Source organism: Mobula hypostoma, chromosome 14 (assembly GCF_963921235.1).
Source record: "Mobula hypostoma chromosome 14, sMobHyp1.1, whole genome shotgun sequence".
Classification (NCBI taxonomy): Eukaryota; Metazoa; Chordata; class Chondrichthyes; order Myliobatiformes; family Myliobatidae; genus Mobula; species Mobula hypostoma.
In genome coordinates, this window is record NC_086110.1 from 59,322,699 (window position 1) to 59,345,323 (window position 22,625).

A 22,625-nucleotide genomic window follows, 5' to 3' on the forward strand; every position below is an offset into this window, starting at 1 on the left:
TCATATGAAGAAAGACTGGATGAACTGGGCTTGTACTCGTTGGAATTTAGAAGATTGAGGGGGGATCTGATTGAAACGTATAAGATCCTAAAGGGATTGGACAGGCTAGATGCGGGAAGATTGTTCCCGATGTTGGGGAGGTCTAGAACGAGGGGTCACAGTTTGAGGATAGAGGGGAAGCCTTTTAGGACCGAGGTTAGGAAAAACTTCTTCACACAGAGAGTGGTGAATCTGTGGAATTCTCTGCCACAGCAAACTGTTGAGGCCAGTTCATTAGCTATGTTTAAAAGGAAGTTAGATATGGCCCTTGTGGCTACAGGGGTCACGGGGTATGGAGGGAAGGCTGGGTTCTGAGTTGGATGATCAGCCATGATCATAATAAATGGCGGTGCAGGCTCGAAGGGCCGAATGGCCTACTCCTGCACCTATTTTCTATGTTTCTATGTTTCTATGTTTCTATAACTGTCACTTATCACATTTTGCTTGCATTCATTCCAGGAATGAGAGATTTCAGCAGTAGGACTCAAGAAACTGGGGTCCTTCTCACAGCAAGAGGGGTGAGGAGAGATTTAACAGAGTTGCACAAGATCATGACACATTCAAACTGGGGACAAGAGATGAGGCTACCTCCAGCAGAAGATTAATCAAAGATGGAAGATAAAGATTTAAAATATTGGGCAAATGATACAAGGAGGGATAAAAGGAAAACCTTTATCATATGAAGAGTGCCTTTGAAAGAAAACATATTGCCTAGAAAAGTGGACGGAAGAGTAATAATGAATATTCAAAAGGGAATTGAATAGGCATATAATAAAAATAAATAACATGTAGGTTTTAAGGACAAGAGGACTGGAACTGATGAAACTGTTCTGAGTTACTAGTAGACATTTGATAAATAGCTCCCTCCACGGCTGTAATAGCTCTATGGTTTGATGGGCTTTACAAAAATAGGCCCACTGAGGATTTAAAATTAGTGCTGTTCACACCCATATAAACTTTAAAAAAAAGAGTACCTTTAAATACCACCCCAGCTCTAAATTAGTACATTATACCGAGAGTGGCTTCCTACCTTCCCCTGTTAAATACCGTGTGACATAGCAGATCGAGTCACGGATATAAGGTCCATTGAGCAGCCCACAACAGGTGAATCAGTTTACTTTTGACACAGTGGGCTAAACAATGGTTGTGATAAAAATGATTTTTAAACCTTTTACATGTAGATAACAAATTACCAGGACAGAATAAGAATTGCTGAACCTTACAAACCTACTATTTTGTAAAATATCCAATGAACTGTGTTTGCAGATGTTACTCTTCATCGAGGAGCATTTGCATATTGTAATCACACTAACAATATGGAAGTAGGAGTACGTTACAGGAAATACGTCATGCCATGGCAATGCTGAATGCAAAGAGTTCTGGCACCCAGATGTGCTGTAGGGGGTTGGGCGTGGTGGCAATAAGACTAACTTCAAATTTTCGTTCGTCAGAACTTTTTCCAAGAAACTGTTGCACTTTTTTTTTGATACTGTTAATAAGTTCTGCATGCTTATGATTTATAATCTGCATGCCCAATAGGTCCCTCCAGAGCAAAGGTGGCCAAAAAATACTTGAGTTACGGCACTTGAGTGGATTACACCTAGCATATCACTGGCACAAGACCTGTTCACTTCCTGAAGGGAGTTGCAAAAGCTTCCAACAGGTGCCCTGACCACTGGGAAGGACATCAGGACTTAAAGACCTTTCTTGATTGAATCCACAAAAGGAAACTGCATCAAAAGGCTGCCACACAGGTGTGGGAACTGATGCATTGATTCTACACATGAGCACATGGTTGCCCATCTGATTGATTTCCGTGCCTTCAGGTGCTTGATGGAGTAAAGATCCAATGCGCGGGATCAGAAAAGGCACAGAGGGTCATAAACTCAGCCAACTCCATCAAGGGCACCGGCCTCACGATCATCGAGGACATCTGCAAAAGGCGGTGCCTAATTAAGGATCCCGACAATCCACGTCCTGCCCTCTTCTCATCACCACCATCAGGGTGGAGATCCAGCAGCCTGATGCTGCACACTCAATGTCTTACAAACAACTTCATCTCTTCCACCATCAGATTTCTGAACGGCCCATGAGCACCATCGCACAATCTTGCTCACTTTTTTAAAATATATTTCTTATTATAACTTAGTAATTTTTTACGTATTGTACTATACTGCTGCCACAAAGCGACAAATTCCATGACACATGTCAGTGGTAATAAACCTGATTCTCGCTCACAGCAGGCAGCTCTGATGTGCATTGTAGCCAGAAATATCCTGGGAATTGCAACGGAGACTGGCAGATAAGGCGTAACGGATACTACCAGATGTCATACTGAAGACCAATTAATTATTACATCATTGGCTAACTCAATGCAATATGGTTTGACTAGACTTTCAACTATTTGCTGGACATGCATTGGACCCAAAAGCTACAATCTGTTTTAGCAATGGAGAAAATATGCTGCCGCATGATCGATGTTACCATTACAGACGGATAACGGAAAGCATTCAGGTGAATGGTGCAGACATTCCCAATGTATAGAATTTTACCTGGAAATAGCCAGTAGCATAACCTAATCCAGGTGGAATTACTTCCATGTGCAAATTGTGTGCGGAAACGAGCCAATGGATCCAACTTCTGGGCTATTTGAACCGAACTGAACTGAAATAAAATTTGGCCTGTAGACACTGTTGAAGGTGACAATTGCACGTATTCTGCCTCAACCTCTCAAAGAGTCATAGAAAAGTACAGCACCCTCCATACCCCTACCACCCATGTACCTATCCAAACTTCTCTTAAATGTTGAAATCAAGCTTGCATGTGCCACTTTGCCACTTGCGCTGGCAGCTCATACCACACTCTCACAACCCTCTACGTGAAGAAGTTTCCCCTCATGTTCCCCTTAAACTTCTCACATTTCGCCCTTAACCCATGACCTCTGTGTAGTCCCACCCAACCTCAGTAGAAAAAGCCTGGTTGCATTTCCTCCATCTACACCCCTCATTATTTTGTATACCTCCATCAAATCTCTCAATCTTCTATGTTCCAATGAATAAAGTCCTAACCTATTCAAGCTTTCTATATACCTCAGGTCCTCCAGACCCGACACCAACCTTGTAAATTTTCTCTGTATTCTTTACTTCTCTTAACTGTTTCCACAGGGTGGGCATGCAGTCCCTAGCGCCTTCAGCTGACTAACGTGCTTCCATGGAAACATTCCTATGATTAGCCCAAGCCTGGAAATTCAACAAGATTAATGATACCAAACTCCCATCCTGTGATAATAACTAAGCCACCAATCCCAAACCTGCCCTTTAAAGTATTACAAGCTTCCTAAATGCCCTCTTAGCATGCTTTATGAACCAAGTTCCAGCACATTCCTCATGATATTCCCTGAATCCCTATCCATCAGGAAGTATGTTATTCTACTTCAGCTCTGATCAGGTAAAGGTCACATTCTTGATAGTTTTAGTAAGGCAATTTCTTTAGAGCTGACAGGAACTAAATGTTTACCATCCTCTAAAAAAGTAATATATTTATTATATTTCAAACTTATCCATTTAACAAGGTCTAATGTGAATTACAGTTCTCTAATTAGGAAGCTTAATAAATGTACTCTTAAATGACCGCACTGTGGAACAATACCAAAACTATTTTTAACTCCTTCTGCTATTTTAAAAATAATAACATAATTCTGCAGAGTCAACATGGGTTATTAAAGGGAACTCACACTTGACTGATCTATTGAACTTCTTTGAGAATGTACTTAGAGGAGGCTGCAGAACAAGGGCATGGAATTGGAAGTAACATACTTGAATCAATTCAGAGCAACACACCAAGATGCTGGAGCAACTCAGCAGGTCAGGCAGCATCTGTGGACAGGAATAAACAGTCGATGTTTCAGGCCGAAACCCTTCATCAGACCTATCACCTCCCTCTGGATCCCCCGTCCTCCGCCTTTTTCTATGGCCTATTCACCTTTCCTATCAGATTCTTTCCTCTCCAGCTCTTTATCTTTCCCACCCACCCAGCTTCATCTGTCAACTTCTAGCCATCCTTCCTTCTGTCCCCCCACTTTTATTCTAGGGCCTCCCCATTCCTTTCCAGTTCTGAAGAATGCCTCGGCCCAAAACATCAATTATTTATTCATCTCCATAGATGCTGCCTGACTTGATGAGGTCCTCCAGCATTTTGCCTGTGTTTCATCAGGCCTGTGTTGCTCAAGATGTCCAGCATCTTCAGAAGTCTCTTTGAGGTATGGCTACCCTGAAGAAGTTTAAATCTTGTCTTAAATGGGAGCTCAGTGGGACCCTCTGTCACTGCTCCCCTTCTATGGTCTCTGCTGCTCTCCAACTCTTCAATCATGTGTTCACCCTCCTCCCCTATCAGATCCCTTCTTCTTCAGCCATTTACCTTTTCCACCTATCACCCCCCTGCAAGCTTCGCATTTCATCCCCTCTCCCCCCACACCCCTCCCTTCCCCATCACCTGGCTTCCCCTTTCACCCGTACTCCTTCCTCTCCCTCTTCCTACTTATTCTGGCTTCTTCCCCCCTCCCTTTCCAGTCCTGATGAAGGGTCTCAGCCTGAAACATGGAATCTGACCTGCTGGCTCCCACCAGCATTTTGTGTGTTCATCTGGATTTCCAATATCTGCAGGATTTCTTGTATTTATGATTATTTGCAGAATCTCTTGTGCTTTTGAGTGAATTCAGTGTTGGTTAATAGACAACTGAAGCCCTCAGTTGGTTGAGGGCAACCAAAGATGTCGTTCCCAACTGTCTACGTGATGCATAAGCCACAGGGCAGTATGCTATGGAGAGCAGGATCTCCCTCTCCACACAGCTGATTAATCCAAAGGAACGGCAGGGAGCAAAACAGTTCAGCATCAGCGGTATTGCGGGAGTTGCCAGTCAGCATGATACCCAACAAAGGTTTGCCTTAGGGACTCCAGATACAGGTTTTTTTTCCTGGGGTTTACTCCCAAAGCCTTCCTCATGAGTGGGTATAACTGCAAGGCAGCAGAGGTTAGAGATCAGTTTTCCTTCTCCTAGATGAGTTACCACCATGGCCGATGGGCCCCAAATGCCCCTTCCCCTGTCAGTAGAACCATTTTCACCGGGCTTAGTAACTAAGCCATGCATGGAAGTCAGGGGCTGGGCTTGGCCGTTAGAGGGTTTTTGAGATGCATGCCATTGGGAGTATTTAATAGGTAGTGGGAGCTGTAAAACCTTAAGAAACCAATAGACAACTACTAAAAGGAATAAATAGATCCTTCAAGTTGGCAGACTCAGGATCCAATTTACAAGTTTGCTGATGACACGAAACAAGGTATGAATACAAGTATAGTGTAGGCAATATAAAGGGATGTCATGAGATTATAGACAAGCCAATCGCGTGAACAAAAAAAACCATTGCAGATGAAATTAAAAATACTGCAATGCAAGAAGCAAATGCCCTACTCTCCTATCTTCTTAACAAAGATATTAATACGTCTTCTCGAAACTTGCATCCCAATGTAATTGGACCATAACACATCTCGCTTCAACTCTATGGCAACAAATTCTTATGAGCAAAATTCACATACAGGTACTTAATGATAATTATTGTGGCAACTCATTTGACAATACTGTGTAATATTTTTAGGTGGTGATCTTAACCTCCTTTAAATGTAGATTACTTCCTCACATTGTACAGGATAAGGTGTGGCCAAGGTCATAGCCCTCCTCCGGAGGTATTCATGCCTTCCAGTTCTTTCAGTTAGTCCTGACGAAGGATCTCGGCCCAAAACATCGACTGTACCTCTTCCTATAGATGCTGCCTGGCCTGCTGCGTTCACCAGCAATTTTTATGTGTGTTGCTTGGCCTAGCACAAATTAGTGTCGATAAAGAAGAGAAACCACTCTTCCACATAAACATCTTTTTATGTAATACCTGAAGACAATCTAGCAACAATGATAGATAAATTTGTGGCAATTAAAGTGGTTGACTTTACACCTGACCCGACTCCTTGATAGTTTCTCGCCAACAAACATGCCCTACTGCGTCCTATATCCATGATCTACATGTTTTTTGGTTAAGCAACACCCCTATATAACATTCACATCCTGAACTCCAACATTGCCCCCTCCTGGGTTCCAACCTTCTCTAGCCCGACCATTTCTTGAAAACACCACCTCCTCCAATCCTTCCTTCTGTATTTCTGATCTTCATTGCTGAACTGTTGAGGAATGAGTCTTCAGATCTCAACGCCCGAAGCTCTGGAATCCAATCTACAGCTCACTGCCCACCCCGCTCCTCGTTTTAGATGCTCACTAGAACACTACCTGATTGATCATTGCTTCACAAACCTTCCCCAATCTCTCCCTGCGTGGCTCAGTCTTGTTCTTGTGCAGCTCAGCATTGTTCCTGTACAAAACACACAAAATGATGGAGAAACTCAGCACATCCGGCAGCATCTATGAAAATGAATAAACAGCTGACATTTATTGCTGAGCTGCAGAGTTCCTCCAGCATTTTGTGTGCATCGCAGTGGATTTCCAGCATCTAGAAAACCTTGTGTTTATTGTTCCTGTGCAACTTCCTTGGATATTTTGAAACGTAAGGATGCAAATTAAAGACGACGTTATTTTTGTAACACAAACCTTGCAGAAACTGTTTTGTGTCAAAAAGCTTTACTATCGCATCTCTCTCCAGCTTGTTCGGCCTGTCAGCATAAGGCGCACAGGGGCCACTCCAGAAAACCCTGCCTTGACAGAGCCTCTTGATGTAGATCCCCTCATTGTTGCTCAGTAGCAGTACCCCACGCTCTAGGTGAGTCAAGAGTTTGTTGGTAACCTGCTGTTGCCGAGGATTCGCGATCTTGTTTGTAGGTGGGAACAGAACCTGCTCCATGCTTTCCGGCCCGTCACTGGTGATGGCAGCATGATTTACGGTTATCCTACAGCCATCGGACCGGCGAATCGGAACCCGGGACATCGGAATTCCTCCATAGTAAAATGTGACAATCATTTGGCAAAATCCTAAAGGTAATATTTAAATATAAGAATTACAGATGCTGATCGGAGTCTTTAGGAAAACAAAGCAGATATTCGAAAAATAGTTAGCTGGACTACCATCTAAAAGCTCTACACTACATAACTTGATACCAAAATTCAAATTTCTTATCAACTCTGGATCCCACAACCTAAGGACTTGCTTTCAAGGACTCTTCAACCCATGTTCTCAGTATTATTTGTTTACTTTTTTTTGGCATTTGCAGTTCATCTTCTTTTGTACATTGGTTGTTTAGCAGTCTTTGAAGTTTTTCATTAACTCTATTGAATTGCTTTCTTCTAATGTGAATTCAAGAAAATGAATCTCAAGGTACTATATGGTGACATATATATAGCACATACTTTGATTATACATTTAGTTTATTAAACCCATTACCTCACTTCTTAATTTTTTATTTCTTTTGTAAATTTAGTAAATTTTACGTATTGTGTTGTACTGCTGGCACAAAACAACATCTCATGACATACACTGCCTCTCAGTGAAAATAAACCTGATTCTGATAAATTCAGATAACTGATTGAATATAGAATTAAAAATGGTAGGAATATGAAACCAGCAGACAATAATTTAAAAACTCTAGCAGTTCTTTAAGGAAAGGAAGCCAGCCTTTACCCAATCTGCCCAATAATGAAACCACAGTTATGTGGACAACTCTGAACTGGCCAACAGATTAGCTGGTAAATTCTGGCCCTGACATTGAGGCCTATTACCTGAATTACGTTAATGTGATAAATCTTTGCTCCCTAATATTGATAATAATAATAATAATAATCCAAGTCAATAATAGAAGCACAAATGATTGAAATTAGAATAGTAAGTTCATTTTAGTACCTGAATTAGCTTGCATGGGCCCAAAGTTATTTGTGTAATATAACATGGAAGAGTCTGTAACCAAGAAAAGAAAGTTATAGAAGCTCTTAAATTTTCTACAGGTTGAAGGAACATAGAAAGATATACTTATAGAACTCCTTGCAATTTTGGGCCATCCCAATGCATTTAAAATTCCATTAATAAATGCTGAAGTATAGATATTTGGAGCAGTCAACCAGTTTCATTTAGGCTAAGTATTATTATTATTAAATATTAAATGATCAGATTATTCATTATTACTTTCATTAAATTCTAATGGAAAATTTAAAAAAGGATAGAAAGCTGCTCCTTCATACAGAAAATGCATCTGTACCCAAAGGCTAACCTTCTCAGATAATCTAAGATTTGGTGATTTTTATAACTTAAAATAGGTTAAACTCTGCTTGGCAAAGCTGAAGGCCTAGAGAGCTTTAACAAATGGCTGGGTCTCATGCCAATAGATTTTACTCCTCTTGCTAAATAAATTGGCTAAATTGCTCAAAACAACCTAAAAGAATATGTAGTAGTGTACCAACTCCCCTTACTTCAACACGTACAAATTGCTGGAGAAACTGAGGCCAGGCAGCATCTATAAAAAGGAATAAACAGTCGTCGTTTCAGGCTGAGACCCTTCATCAGGATTGTTGACATTTTACTACACAAAATAAAAATTGAGAATACGGGCAACATGCCAACCTCGCAACCTCCTACTGATAGGTCATAATCCACAATATTCCCTTTAAAATGCAAAGTAAAATATGCCAGCCAATTATTAAAAAAGGAATACTTTATTTTACCTTCAATTGTGTGTCGACCCCACCAGTCTAGCTGTGGTTGACTTGTACGGTCCTCTTCTGGAGGAGAATGACTCCTTTTTATTATACCATTATAATCTACAATAACCTGTAAATATTTAATTAAAAGCATGTAACCAAGTTGTTGCTCATCAAGAACTTAGTTAATCAGTTTTTACAAACAACATGTTCCACGTAACCAAACAGGACATGCCCTCCTCTCACTGCTGTCATCAGGAAGAAGGTGCAGGAGCCTCAGGACTCACACCACCAGGTTTAGGAATAGTTACTACCCCTCAACCATCAGGCTCTTGAACCAAAGGGAATAACTTCACTCAACTTCACTTGCACCATCATTCAAATTTTCCCACAACCTATGGACTCACTTTCAAGGACTCTTCATCTCAAGTTCTCAAATTTATTGCTTATTTATTATTATTATTTCTTTATTTTTGTATTTGCACAGTTTATGGTCTTTTGCATCTATTATGGTTATTATTCCACTGTGGATTTACTGTGAATGCCCTAAAGAAAATGAATCTTAGGGTTATATATGGTGACATACATGTACTTTGATAATAAGTCTACTTGAACTTGATTGAACCACTAATTCACAAACAGATACTAAGATTTCTTACTTAACAATAATGCAGTCAAGTATTAGATTGAAAATGACGAAACATATGATTTTATAAGTGCATTACATGCACTCAATTCAGTCTTACTACCTCCTGCTTTCCAATTCTTCTACTCTTGCACCATGCATGATTTGGACACGATATGCATCACAAGGAGAATGAATTGAAAAGAAAAAAAATATAATGCCATATTTTAAGACTATCAGCTTTATTTCCCAGCAAAAATGGCAGGAAGTTTGGGATTTTAAGATGGGTTTGTGGGAACGCAGAAATCCCAATGTTTTTTCAAATAACTCTGGTCTTTGGTAAAAGCCATCCAAAGCTGATCAACACAGCATCCTATTAAGGAAGTAGCCACCCCAACAAGTACAATGGCAATGTTTGCCCTTGGACTGTGTTGGTAAGAAACTCCAACATCCTTTTTAAGGCTCTAACCTCAGGGTTCTTGTAGAATTCACGTGAAGTTGCAGCCATTCTCCCATCACTTCAGCTAGGGTATTCATTCAAACAGCTTTTGCCAGGCTAGACCCATGGTGAAGGGAGTTGCTGCAAAATTATTCTGCATTATATTTAACCTTACGTTGTTCCAGGTGTAAATAATTTCAGCCTGACAGCCGGTATTTAGAATGGAATATGCAAAGTGACCAATAACCAGTAGAATGTTTTGAACTAAGATTTAGGATTAAGAGTTTAGGTTCCATTTCTAGAACATATTTCACTTAAATGAACATGCCAGTCAGAAAACACTGCCTTCAGCTCACAGCCAGACCAGGCATACCGCATAAACCAAGGAGGCTGACAAAGTAGTATCTGAAATTGAGGTCCTGTTACTTATCAATATTACAAAGCAAGTGTAGAAATAAAAGCTGCTTGCAGAACAGATTCACCCAACTTATGTTAAAGATATTTATTCTTAAATTCTGGATCACCCAACATTAACTTAAAGGCCACATCCTCAATGCCAAGGATGTTCAAGGCCAAGGCACCTAACTTCCATAAGATCTATGAGCAGAATCAGGCCATTCAGCTTAATGAGTCTGCTTCAGTCACTGGAAGAAGAGACGACACCTCACTGCATCACCTGCTTGGTGAGAGTCTCTGGGTCGTAGGAAGAGAATAGGCTTTGTATCTCTTGGAGTTGCATTGAGAATGGAAATAATTGGTGCAGATGGACAAGTGGTAATCAGGATAGGGTTTCCTTCAGCTTTTTTTGGATTTAGTCCCATGAGCCTTCATGGCATCTAGTGACAATGTTAAAGATTCCCAGGAATAGTTTCTCCCACCAATATGCTAACGGGTCCCCAACTTCGGTGGGTCAAGTCTGGTAGTGGAACAGAATGTACCCAGGAATTAAATAAGAGGAGTTTGGTTCATCATCTGTAAGTAATGATTCTGTGTCACTACGTGTGGTTGTTCAGTCATAACCTGACAAGCAACCAACGTGCAAAATAAGACAAAATGTGCAAATACATAATAATAATAATAATAATAATAATACCATAAGACATTGGAGCAGAAATAGGCCATGTGGTCCATTGAGTTTGCTTTGCCATTTCATCATGGCTGATTCATTATCCCTCACAATCACATTCTCCTGCCTTCTCCCCATGACATTTGACACCCTTACTAATCAAGAGTCTATCAACCTCTCCTTTAAATATTCCCAATGATAGACTCCACAGCCATCTGTGGCAATGAATTCCATAGATTCAGTACACTCTAGCTAATGAAATCCCTCCTCATCTCTGTTCTAAATGGATGTTCCTCTATTCTGAGGCTGTGCCATCTGATCCTAGACTTACCCACAATAGGAAACATCCTCTCCACATCCACTCTATTTAGGCCTTTCTATACTTGACAGTTTTCAATGAGATCCCCCCCCCCCCACCACCATTCATCTAAACTCCAGCCAGTACAAGTCCAGAGCCATCAAACGTACTTCATATGTTAATCACAAAATAATCTGCAGATGGTGGGATCAAAGCAACGCTCACAACATGCTGGAGGAACTCAGCAGGTCGGGCTAGCATCTGTGGAAAAGATCGGTCGACGTTTCGGGCCAGAACCCTTCGTCAGGACTGTAGGGGGAAGGGGCAGAGGCCCTATAAAGAAGGTGGGGGAGGGTGGGAAGGAGAAGGCTGGTAGGTTCCAGGTGAAAAACCAGTAAGGGGAAAGATAAAGGGGTGGGGGAGGGGAGGCAGGGAGGTGATAGGCAGGAAAGGTGAAGAAAGAATAGGGGAGAACACAATGGGTAGTAGGAGGCGGAACCATGAGGGAGGTGGTAGGCAGCTGGGGGAGGGGGCAGAGTGACAGAGGGATAGGGGAAGGGAGGGGGAGGGAATTACCGGAAGTTAGAGAATTCTATGTTCATACTAAGAGGCTGGAGACTCCCTAGACGGTATATGAGGTGGTGCTCCTCCAACACATCCAGCACATTATCCTCCGCAACTTCCGCCACCTTCAACAGGACCCCACCACTAAGCACATCTTTCCTTCTCCACCCCTCTCCGCAGGGATCGGTCCCTCCGCGACTCCCTGGTCCTCACGTCCCTCCCCACGGATCTCCCACCTGGCACTTATCCCTGTAAGCACAAGTGCTACACCTGTCCCTACACCTCCTCTCTTGCCACCATTCAGGGCCCCAAACAGTCCTTCCAAGTGAGGCAACACTTCACTTGGAGTCTGTTGGGGTCATCTATTGCATCCGGTGCTCCTGGTGCGGCCTCCTCTACATCGGTGAAACCCGACGCAGATTGGGGGACCGCTTCGTCAAGCACCTCCGCTCCATCCATCAAAACAGACAGGATCTCCCAGTAGCCACCCACTTCAACTCTGCTTCCCACTCCCATTCAGATATGTCCATGCATGGCCTCCTCTACTGCCATGATGAGGCTAAACTCAGGTTGGAGGAGCAACACCTCGTATATCGTCTAGGTAGTCTCCAGCCCCTTGGTATGAACATAGAATTCTCCAACTTCCGTTAATTCCCATCCCCTCCCTTCCCCTATCCCCATTTCACTTTGCCCCCTCCCCGAGCTGCCTATCCCCTCCCTGCCTCCCCTCCCCCACCCCTTTATCTTTCCCCTTACTGGTTTTTCACCTGGACCCTACCAGCCTTCTCCTTCCCACCCTCCTCCCACCTTCTTTATAGGGCCCCTACCCCTTCCCCCTACAGTCCTGGCAAAGGGTTCCAGCCCGAAACGTCGACTGATCTTTTCCACGGATGCTGCCCGACCTGCTGAGTTCCTCCAGCGTGCTGTGAGTGTTACTTCATATGTTAACTCTTTCATTCCTGTGATCATTCTCATGAACCTTTTCTGGACCTACTCCAATGCCAGCACAATTTTTCTTAGATAAGGAGCCCAAAACTACTCACAATACTCCAAGTGCAATCTGACCATTGTTTTATAAAGCCTCAGCAATACATCCTTGCTTTTTTATTCTAGTTCTCTCAAAATGAATGCTAACATCGCATTTGCCTTCTTTACCACTGACTCAACCTGCATATTAACTTTTAGGAAATCCTGCACAACAATTCCCAAATCCCTTTGAACCTCAATTTTTTTTAATTTATTCCCCACTTACAAAAGGTCCATGCCTTTACTGCTACTAAAACGCGTGACCAAGCACTTCCCTACATTACAGTCCATATGCCATTTTTTTGCCCATTCCCCCAATCTATCTATGTCCCTCTGCAGGCACCATGTTTTATCATCAACACCTGCCTTTCACCTAGCTTTGTATCATCCACAAACTTGGCCACAAAGCCATCAATTCCTTCATACAAATCATTCACATTCAACATGAAAAGAAGCAGTCCCATCTACAAATCCTGCAGCACACTACTAGTCTAGCTGCCAACCAAAGAAGTCCCCTTTTGTTCCTACTCTTTGTCTCCTGTCAGCCAGCCAATCTTCTATCCACTCTAGTACCTTCCCATTAATTCCATGGGGTCTTATTTCATTAAGCATCCTGATGTGCAGCACATTGTCAAAGACCTTCTGAAAACCCAAATAAACAACATCTGTCTATCCTGCCAGTTATTTCTTAAAAGAATTCCAACACATTTGTCAGGCAAGATTTCCCCTTTACGGAACCATGCTGACTTAGCATTTTTATCATGTGCCCCCAAGTACTCCAAAACTTCATCCTTAATAATGATTCCAACATTCTTCCAACCACTGAAGTCAAGCTAACTGATCTATGATTTCCTTTCAGCTTTCTTAAAGAGTGGAATGACATTTGCAATTTCGAAGTCTTCTGGAGCCATTCCAGAATCTAGTGAATCTTGAAGGATCATCATTAATGCCTCCACAATCTCTTCAGCTACGTCTTTCAGAACGCCAGGAACAGCCACATCATTCATTATCAATTGGCTCATTTATACAAACGTCTGTCAAAGTCCACTGATAAACTGCTCATATTTATCCACCAGAAGTTCAAGGCAAATGCAAAAGCTGAGCTTTTTCTTATAACATCTTCACCCATAAATGTCCACAGTGTCTGGCTCAGGAAAAAGCAGCTGACAGTGGAAATATAACAGCTGCAAGGAAATCAATTTATTAATTTAAGAATGAAACCTACCTTGTACTTCATTTTTTAAAAGTGCTTTATAGTTTGTTTATTTATTGAGATACAGCGGGAGATAGCCCTGCCAGCCCCCCCATTTTAACCCTGAACTAACCATGGGACAATTTACAATGACCAATTACCCTACTAACCAGTCTTTGGACCAGAGGAGGAAATTGGAGCACCGGAGAAAACCCACACGTTCTACCCGGAGGACAAAGAGACTCCTTAGAGAGAATGTCAGAATCGAACTCTGATCTCCCATGCCCCAAGCTGTAATAGTGTCACATCGCACTATCGACTACGCTACTGTGGCGCCCTATTGTCTTATTTGCCTGGTGAATCATTTAAGCATTCTTGATTTTTAAATAGGTTTAGCATGTTGTTTGTGAGATTGCAAAAGGGACAGCACCGTCATATAACAAAGCTGGGTGTGTGACTTGCTGAGTGTCAATCATGTACAGGATTGGAGCTTGTTCTCAAGCACCATGGAGACTTGATTACTTCAAAAAAAATGGGTGCATAGGCTTTCATCCAGAATATTGAACCTTCAGCTCAGTGGACCAACTCTGTGTCAAATTTCAGGCCAAATAAAATTTAGATTGTAATACGAAGACATTTTTTTCTATTTATTAGATTATCTGTTAAGAAATAAATTATGTGTGCTATAACACACAGGATGTATCAAGACAAGTTTCAGCACAATATTAAATCAATTACCTGCTCTCATGGTTCCAGTGAGAAAAGAACTGGTCAAAAGAACAATGAAAATGCCTGGTATATTGGCACACATTAGTCCCTTAGCCAACATTAGCAAAGATGGACTAACTGATAATTAATCCAATATACTGATACGTAAAAACACAATACACAAATTGACCACCAGATTGGCATGAAAAGTTGTTATTTAGAACCAAATAAATTTTAAATTTGGAAAGATTATATGACTTGAAGCATTCCATAACCTCTTGCCAAAATATTCCTAAGTGCTTTCTTAACGCACAAGAAAAAATCATGAATGGAACCACTGATCTTTTGTATTACTATATATATTTAAAAGGTACTTGCCAATCCAATACATCAAGTCAAATTATGCAGTGCCACTCAATCCCATTAGCACAAGAAGGTGAAAAACATAGAGATACATACATCCTTCATGATTTCATCTGAACCAGGTGGACTACAATCCATATCCGTGATATCACCTTGTTCATTGGATAGACTGCCGAATTTGCCTGTTTTAAATAGAATAGGGCACAGGATTCAGCCACTGTGGTAAGAATGAGTTAGTGGAACATCAACTGAAAATGGTAACAATGCACCTGCCATAAAGGACCTACTTAAGAAAAGAGAGGAGTTTCAGAAATGGGGAAGCACTATCTCCTTCCACGTACATGTTCACATCGTTGCACCTGCATGGGAGTCCTCTTGTAAAACATGTATGTTGGAAAGATCCTCAGCTCCACATCCATCAGTAATGGGCACTTCATCAGTACGGCACAATGGCACAGCAGGTAGTGCTGCTGCCTCACCGTTCCGACAACCCAGATTCAATAATGACCCATGTATAATATTCCTTCGACCACACGGATTTCGCCTGGAGGTTAGACTCTCTCCCAAGCCCCAAATGCATGTGGTTTGATCAGTTAATTTGTTACTGTAAATTACCTCTAATGAAGATGAGTAGTGGAAGAGTCAGAATGGAATTGAACTGCACATGAAAGAGAGTTAAGGTGGGGGTATGAGATTGATGAGATTGCTCCGAGAGCCAGCACAGACTTGGTGAGAAAACTAACCTCTGTCATAATTTGAGGAGGTAGTAAAATAAATGAAAAACAAGGGATGCTGTAGATGCTGGAAATCCAGAGTAACACACAGAAAACACTGGAGGAACGTGCAGCATCTAAGGGAAGGAAAGAAGTGTCAACGTTTTGGTGCTGAGACCCTTCATGGGGACTCACAAATGCTCTGGATTACTGTAGACAGATATAATGCTGCTGTGGATAATACAGATCTGACACCCAGCTGCCAGTAATGATCAGAATATATGCTCCACAGAGATGGCATGGTAGCGTAGTGGTTAGCACAGCACTTTGGAGGTGACATGGGTTCAATTCCCACCGCTGCCCATAAGGAGTTTGTACGTTCTCTCCATGGGTTTCCACCGGATGCTCCAGTTTCCCCTGACAGTCCACAGACATGCCAGTTGGTAGGTTAATTGGTCATTGTAAACTGTCCCGTGATTAGGCTCGGATTAAATTGGAGGACTGCTCGACAGTGCAGCACGAAGGGCCAGAAGGGCCTGTTTCATGCTGTATTCCAATAAATAAATAAATTCCTAATCTCTTAACAAAAACAAAACATGATATCAGGGGAACGCCATGCAAGGTTTAATAATACAATCACTTCTTATACATTTTCCTACTTCTCAAAAACGTTGTTGATTGCGATACTCTTCATTCAAAAGCAGTGAATCAAAGATTAGTTTCCTTATTACATTAAAAACAGAATTCCATGAACAAATGTAATTCCTTCAATTCAACCAACTTGTAAAGGTGTAGTCTCCCTTCCTACCTGGACCCAGGTTATTATGATTTCCTAGATGCTTCAAGCTTGTAATAAAATATTGTTGAAACACTGTATTATGCCCTCATTTAAATTCTTTCTGCTATCATATCTCCAAAGCACAAATTTTGCAAACATTAAAATTCAGTGAAAAGCACTGTCTTCCTTATAAGAAGTCAACAGTGAATTATTTTCACCAAAGATCTTCTATTCAGTAGTCAAAATAAATTTCACATAATTTAATTCATTATAACACTCAGGCAAAGATCATGTCATTTTGGATAAGTATGCCACTTGACCAATTTTTTTCTATTACTTCCTCTACATTCCTGTAGCTATATCTTTACTCTTATTTTACTCTATGTCAGGGGTTCACAACCTGGTGCCCACAGACCCCTTGCTTAATAGTAAGGGTCCATGGAATAAAAAAGGAGAGCTTCTTCCAACAGACCATCAGACTGATGAACTCACGCTGATCTGAGTGTATTTCTATGTTATATTGACTGTTCTATTTATTATAAGTTATTACAATTGCACATTGCACATTTAGACAGACGTAATGTAAAGATTTTTACTCCTCTGTCTTCATGTATGTGAAGGATGTAAGAAATAAAGTCAATTCAATTCAATTCAGGTTGGCAAAATGTATAACCTACATTTAATCTAAAGTGTTCAAGACTTAACTCAGGTTTTGTATTTCTGTACAAGTATATCTCGTAACACATATCCAACTCAATGCATTATGTAAACTTACATTTCTGCTGTCCTTCAGGAACAATACGGTAGACCTTATAAGGTTCTGAGATATCAAGTTGCGAACGGTCTGTCACCTCTTCAAAGTCTGGGCTTTTGTTGAGTGCACAGCGAAGCCTCGTCTTCCATGTGGCAGGCTCTGCTTTCTCACCTTCTTTATACTTTCCTTTAAAGATGGCCCATGCCTACAAGTACAGTGAAAATGTGAAACCTAATGATTATCTCATATCTGTTAATACAGCAACCTCACATCCATGCTTCATGTCTTTGCTGAACTAAGACTGTTAAGCTGTGAAACAGGTTCTTCCTCCAGGCTGTGAGACTTGCAAAGACCTAGTACACATTATTTATGACAATGCCAGCAGCACTTTTATGTCAACTCGTATACCTACAATTATTTTTATCTGTTAGTATTATTGTATGTGCTGTATGTGATATGTGCACTGTGTTTGGAACCTTAGCCCCAGAGGCACATTGTTTCATTTAGTTGTATACCTGTGTACAGTAAAATGACAAAAAACTAGAACTTCAACTTAAAGGTAACAATAGAAGGCCATGCTCTCTTCCTACTACTTCCATCAGGAAGAAGGTATCGAAGCCTCAGAACTCACACCACCAGATCCAGAAACAGTTATTACCCCCCAATCATCAGGCTCTTGAACCAGAGGAGATAACTTCACTCAACTTCACTTGCCCCATCACTGAATTATGGACCTACTTTCACGCATCCTTTATCTCTTGTTCCCAATATTTTTCACTTATTTATTACTTTTTTCTTTCTCGCTGTACTTGTGCAGCTTGTTGTCTTCTGCACACTGGTTGACCACCCTGCCTGCTGGTGCAGTCTGTCATTGACGTTAATATGGCTATCGGACTTATTGAGTATACCCACAAGAAAATGAATCTCAGGGTTACATATGGTGACGTACATGAACTTTGACAGTAAATTTACTTTGAATTTCAACTGCATGCAAGCAAGCATGACATTCTTCTCAGCACACAGATGAGGATGTAAGATTGCATTACACTGCTCTGGTCTGGTGCACTGTACACTTGTAGCAAAATGATAAAACTCCTCCTCATTCACAGCTGCACTTGGAAGACATATTGCTAGAAAGACACGAGATATTGCTTTTACCAACGTTGAAGTTGAAAGTGATCATTAGATCTAGTTATTTTTTTAAAAATAAGTGGCAGCATAGAAGTAGACTGGGCCAGTGGTGCGAGAATTTTGCAGTGAGGTGTCGGCACAAAAGTCTTGCTTTGAGTGTTTCAATGTACGAGATAGATTCTTCAAATATATTTTTTCATAACTATATATTTCACCAGGCAGATTTTATTGCAAAATACACATAGGAGAGCAAAACGAAGTTATCTTGCCCTAGATCTTTCCATGCTGCCTGCACACATCAAGACTTCAAACTTTAGTCCCAGGACTTTGTACAGTAGCTTGTACTTCTAACCAAGTGCAATACTTGGGTTATTCAGCCCGACACTGGAGAAAGCCCTCCAAGCAACTCTACAGTATTGGTATAACCAATGAATGCAGATATCCAACTCCAAACAGATTCTCTGACCTGATGGTGGAGTTAGAAACATGCAACCTTTTTCTCACAGTAGTTCCTTCCTTCATACTTCCAAGCAATCATATATTTTTGGAGACTATTGAATAAACTTAATTTTATATTATTTATAGTTAATTATTTTTAAAAGTTCTTCCATGAAGCACTCTTCAAACTTATACCACCTGACGTATCTGCCATATATTCACAATGTGACCATTCAAATCACCTGATGATGGTAGCTCGAATTAGAACGCGCTTATCTGACCAAAAAGAAAAAAAATCTGTTACCTGCTTTCAGAAGTTAATTTTTATAAATAGCAACATAAAGTCATCCGTTTATAAAAGTGGTATTGGGGACAAATCTTACTTGTTTCACAGCTTTCAGAGAGAGAGATCCATTTTTGTAAAAGTTTACATTTTGAAAGATTATGCAAATTATCTTCCTGCAGTACTGTACTTTTTTAGCTCAGCCTGCATTCAAAGAAAAACATCTGACCCCAGTAAACTCAGTAACTCAATTAATGAAGCAATCAAAGAAATTTCTGCAAGTTAATCCCATCCTGGAGGAAGCTCACAGAATGAGACTGACTGAGCCTCAACTTCGACTTTGAAAGGTACAGATTTTACACCAATATCTTGGGACCACTGTCGTAACTACCCGCAGCGTAATAAACTTTAACGTTTACCACTGCAAATCAGCGTTCCCCAACACTAACTTTTGTAGAACTAAGCACATTTTTAAGCACGCTATTTCTTTAACAACATCACAAAAAGTTCCAAAACCCTCGTACTTTAAATATGGAGGCATCCACCTCCTGGTTGTAGTCCTGTTTTCCAGCGTGTTTCCAGGGAATCCGAAAGGTAATTCGCTGATCATCATCCCACACCAAGCCCGGGTATTGATCGCTGTCGATCTGATCGATTAGCCACTGCTTGAGTCGGCGCATCCCGCTGCTGTTCTTATCGACAATCCCGATCCTGTATTTGCAACATTATAATTCACATCCAGTAAACTGACACACAAAAAAGCTATTAAAACATAAGAGATCTATGCATCAAAGGATAGAAAATATCATTTAACATATTTATACAAAGTTTGTAAACTTGTCTCAAAGTGGCATTAAAATCTTTGCTCACCCTTGCATCGTGACCCCGTAGCTCTGTGCCAGAAATCAGTCACCTAGCCGCGTTATATTCTTTCTCTTCCGCCTTCGTGTGTATAGTTAATGATAATTGCTTTCAAACAATACGGTTTTATTCGGACTTAAAGGCGGTCTTCGTAAGTTTATTTACTCTGTGGAAGGAGTGGCAATACTCCCTGCCCTGATGGTGACTGACACTGAAGTTCACCAAACGCCTCCCAAAGTTTCACACAGCAGGACCAATGAGTCGAGGGAGAGGGTGGTATTTCCTGCAAGCACCTCCTTTTACAAGAAATCAGGTGGGTAGAGTATCCCCCCGTGGCGACCTCCAGCTTCTTGTGTTTCGGCGGTTTTGTGTGTAAGGTGTCAGATTTGGTGGCATTAAAACTTAGACGGCACTTTATGCCACATCTCATTGACTTGCTATCAATTTAACAGCAGCGGCTGAGTGTAGAGGGGGATTTACTTAGAGGCGAGTGTGGGGGAATTTCCAGGGATCTGTACGCCGCCTTCTGGCCCGCCGTGGTAATAGTCCGAAGGAAAACGTTTTTCTTTTCAATCTGACCATTTCATTAGCCCTCGATTAAAATCTTTCCCCAATGAATGAAATTCTTAAGACTAGAAATGCTAGAAATCTTAAATAAAAACAGAAAGTGCTATAAAGATTCAACAGGTCAAGCAGCAGCTGTGGAGAAGAAACAGTTCATACTTTGGGCCCCGGACCGTTTTAAAAGAACTGTGAAAAGGTGAAAACAATATAGTTTTTTTTCTCTCTCTTTTCCCAGATGTATGTTGCAGGTATCATGAACAAGCCTAGTTTGTATTGCTTGTTCTTAATTCCCTTTGCTTCCGTTGGCTTATTCCAGGAATAATTGTTTTTAGGTATCAGTTGAACTTCAAAGACATTGATTTGGAGCCATGCAAGAAAATCAGGGCAAGAGTAGACCATCTAATCTGTTAAATTTGCCCACCTTTCAATATGCTGGTGACAAGCTCCTACTCATCTTCTGAACGGCTTGCCATCAACTCTGATCTTTTAAAAAAAATGTCTTTGTCCACCTTAAGCGTTTGTATAGTGATCCGTACACCCTAGCTCAGAAAAGAACAAACTTCAATCTTATTCGGCATGTATATTTACATGTATTAAGAATTTGTTGTAGTGTGTTGTTGAAATATGCAACAAAAACAAATTCAACAATTATAAAGAATTATTATATAACACTAATGTTGCAAGTATAGGCTTTCCGATATATATTGGTGGACTGCTATACAGAATCGCTGGCATACGTCGTGAAATTTGTTAACTTTTCGGCAGTTGTGCAATGCGATGCATAATAATAGAAAAAAAACATGTGAATTATAGTAAATATTTATATATTGAATAGTTAAATAGGTAGTGCACAAAATAGAAATTAAAAAGTAGTGAGGTAGTGTTTATGGATTCACCTCCCATTCTGTAATCGGATGGCAGAGGGGAAGAAGCTGTTCCTGAATCATTGAGTGTGTGCCTTCAGGCTTCTGTACCTCTTCTCACGGCAGCATGACCTAGGTGATGGGGGTCTTTGATGATGGATGCTTCCTTTTTGAGGCGTCACTCCTTACAACAATCCCGTTATTTCGTGGGAACATTTGTTTTATTCTGAATATATTATTAACTTTTGTAATTTTCCCAAATGCCAGAGGAAAACTTAATCCCTTTGATCATTAGTGTGACTGAATGACTTAACACAATGTGCCCTTACCTTAATTTTCGTTGAATACATTGAGAGTTTTCACATTCACGATGGGAACTTTTGTTTTCTGACAATTTAAATAGTACTCAGCTCACCAGGTACTGTACAGTGATGCTATGATCAGTCCTTTGTAGTTGAGATGATGTTGTTAAGATAAGGGCTATTCGGCCCATCCGTCTAGTCTGGTACAGTAACTGTCCTAAAAGTTCTTCCAGTGCTGTGGATAAAGAGGAACTGTTGGATGTGTTAAGATTTTCATAAGGTATTTGATAAAGTGCCACATCAAAGGTCATTGCAGAAACCCCAAACCACGTGGTGTAAGAAGTAACTGATTGCCGTGAATAGAAGATTGGCCAGCTAACAGGAAACGGATAGTAGTTCTATTTTATGGTTGGCAAGATGTTGCAAGTTGTGTAGCAGAGGAATCAGTACTGGAGCTTTAGCATTCTATAATTGGTATAAATGTCTTTGATGAAGGTATGGCTGTTGAATTTGTTGATGGCACAAAGGTAGCAGGTGGAGTAAATTGTGAGGAGGAGGTAGGAAGGCTACTGTGGGATATATAGATAGGTTAAGAAAACAGGCAGACATTTGACAAATGGGGTATAATGTAGGCAGATGTGAAATTGGAAATGGTGGCAGAAACAAAGCAGATTATATAAATAATTAGAGATTGCATATTATATATGTAAATGGTTAGAGGTTGCAAAGCTCTGAGATGCAGAGGCATCTGGAATGTCTTAGTCCATGATTTGCAGGATATTAAGCAAGTACAACTACCAGAACATTGCCATGCCCGATGGTGTGTCTTGGTCCGAAAACTCAGCTCTTTATTCATCATTATCGATGCTGCCTGACCTTCTGAGTTCCTCCAGCGTTTTGTGTGTGTTTCTCTGGATTTCTGGCATCTGCAGAATCTC

At 40.9% G+C, this 22,625-nt stretch overlaps 1 protein-coding gene across 1 annotated transcript in view; it reads right to left on the minus strand.

The window, feature by feature from the left end:
- irf8 (interferon regulatory factor 8) overlaps nucleotides 1-20,113 on the minus strand; it is a 29,543-nt gene extending 9,430 nt beyond the window's left edge. Inside the window, exons 1-7 of the mRNA XM_063067187.1 lie at nucleotides 19,968-20,113; nucleotides 19,622-19,808; nucleotides 17,267-17,450; nucleotides 15,097-15,182; nucleotides 8,744-8,849; nucleotides 7,929-7,982; nucleotides 6,686-7,063 (exon numbers count right to left, since the gene is read on the minus strand). Of these exons, the coding sequence (XP_062923257.1) occupies nucleotides 6,686-7,063; nucleotides 7,929-7,982; nucleotides 8,744-8,849; nucleotides 15,097-15,182; nucleotides 17,267-17,450; nucleotides 19,622-19,808; nucleotides 19,968-19,975 (1,003 nt within the window). The 5' untranslated portion in view covers nucleotides 19,976-20,113. The remainder of the gene's footprint in view (nucleotides 1-6,685; nucleotides 7,064-7,928; nucleotides 7,983-8,743; nucleotides 8,850-15,096; nucleotides 15,183-17,266; nucleotides 17,451-19,621; nucleotides 19,809-19,967) is intronic.
- Between the last annotated feature and the right edge of the window lie 2,512 nt (nucleotides 20,114-22,625).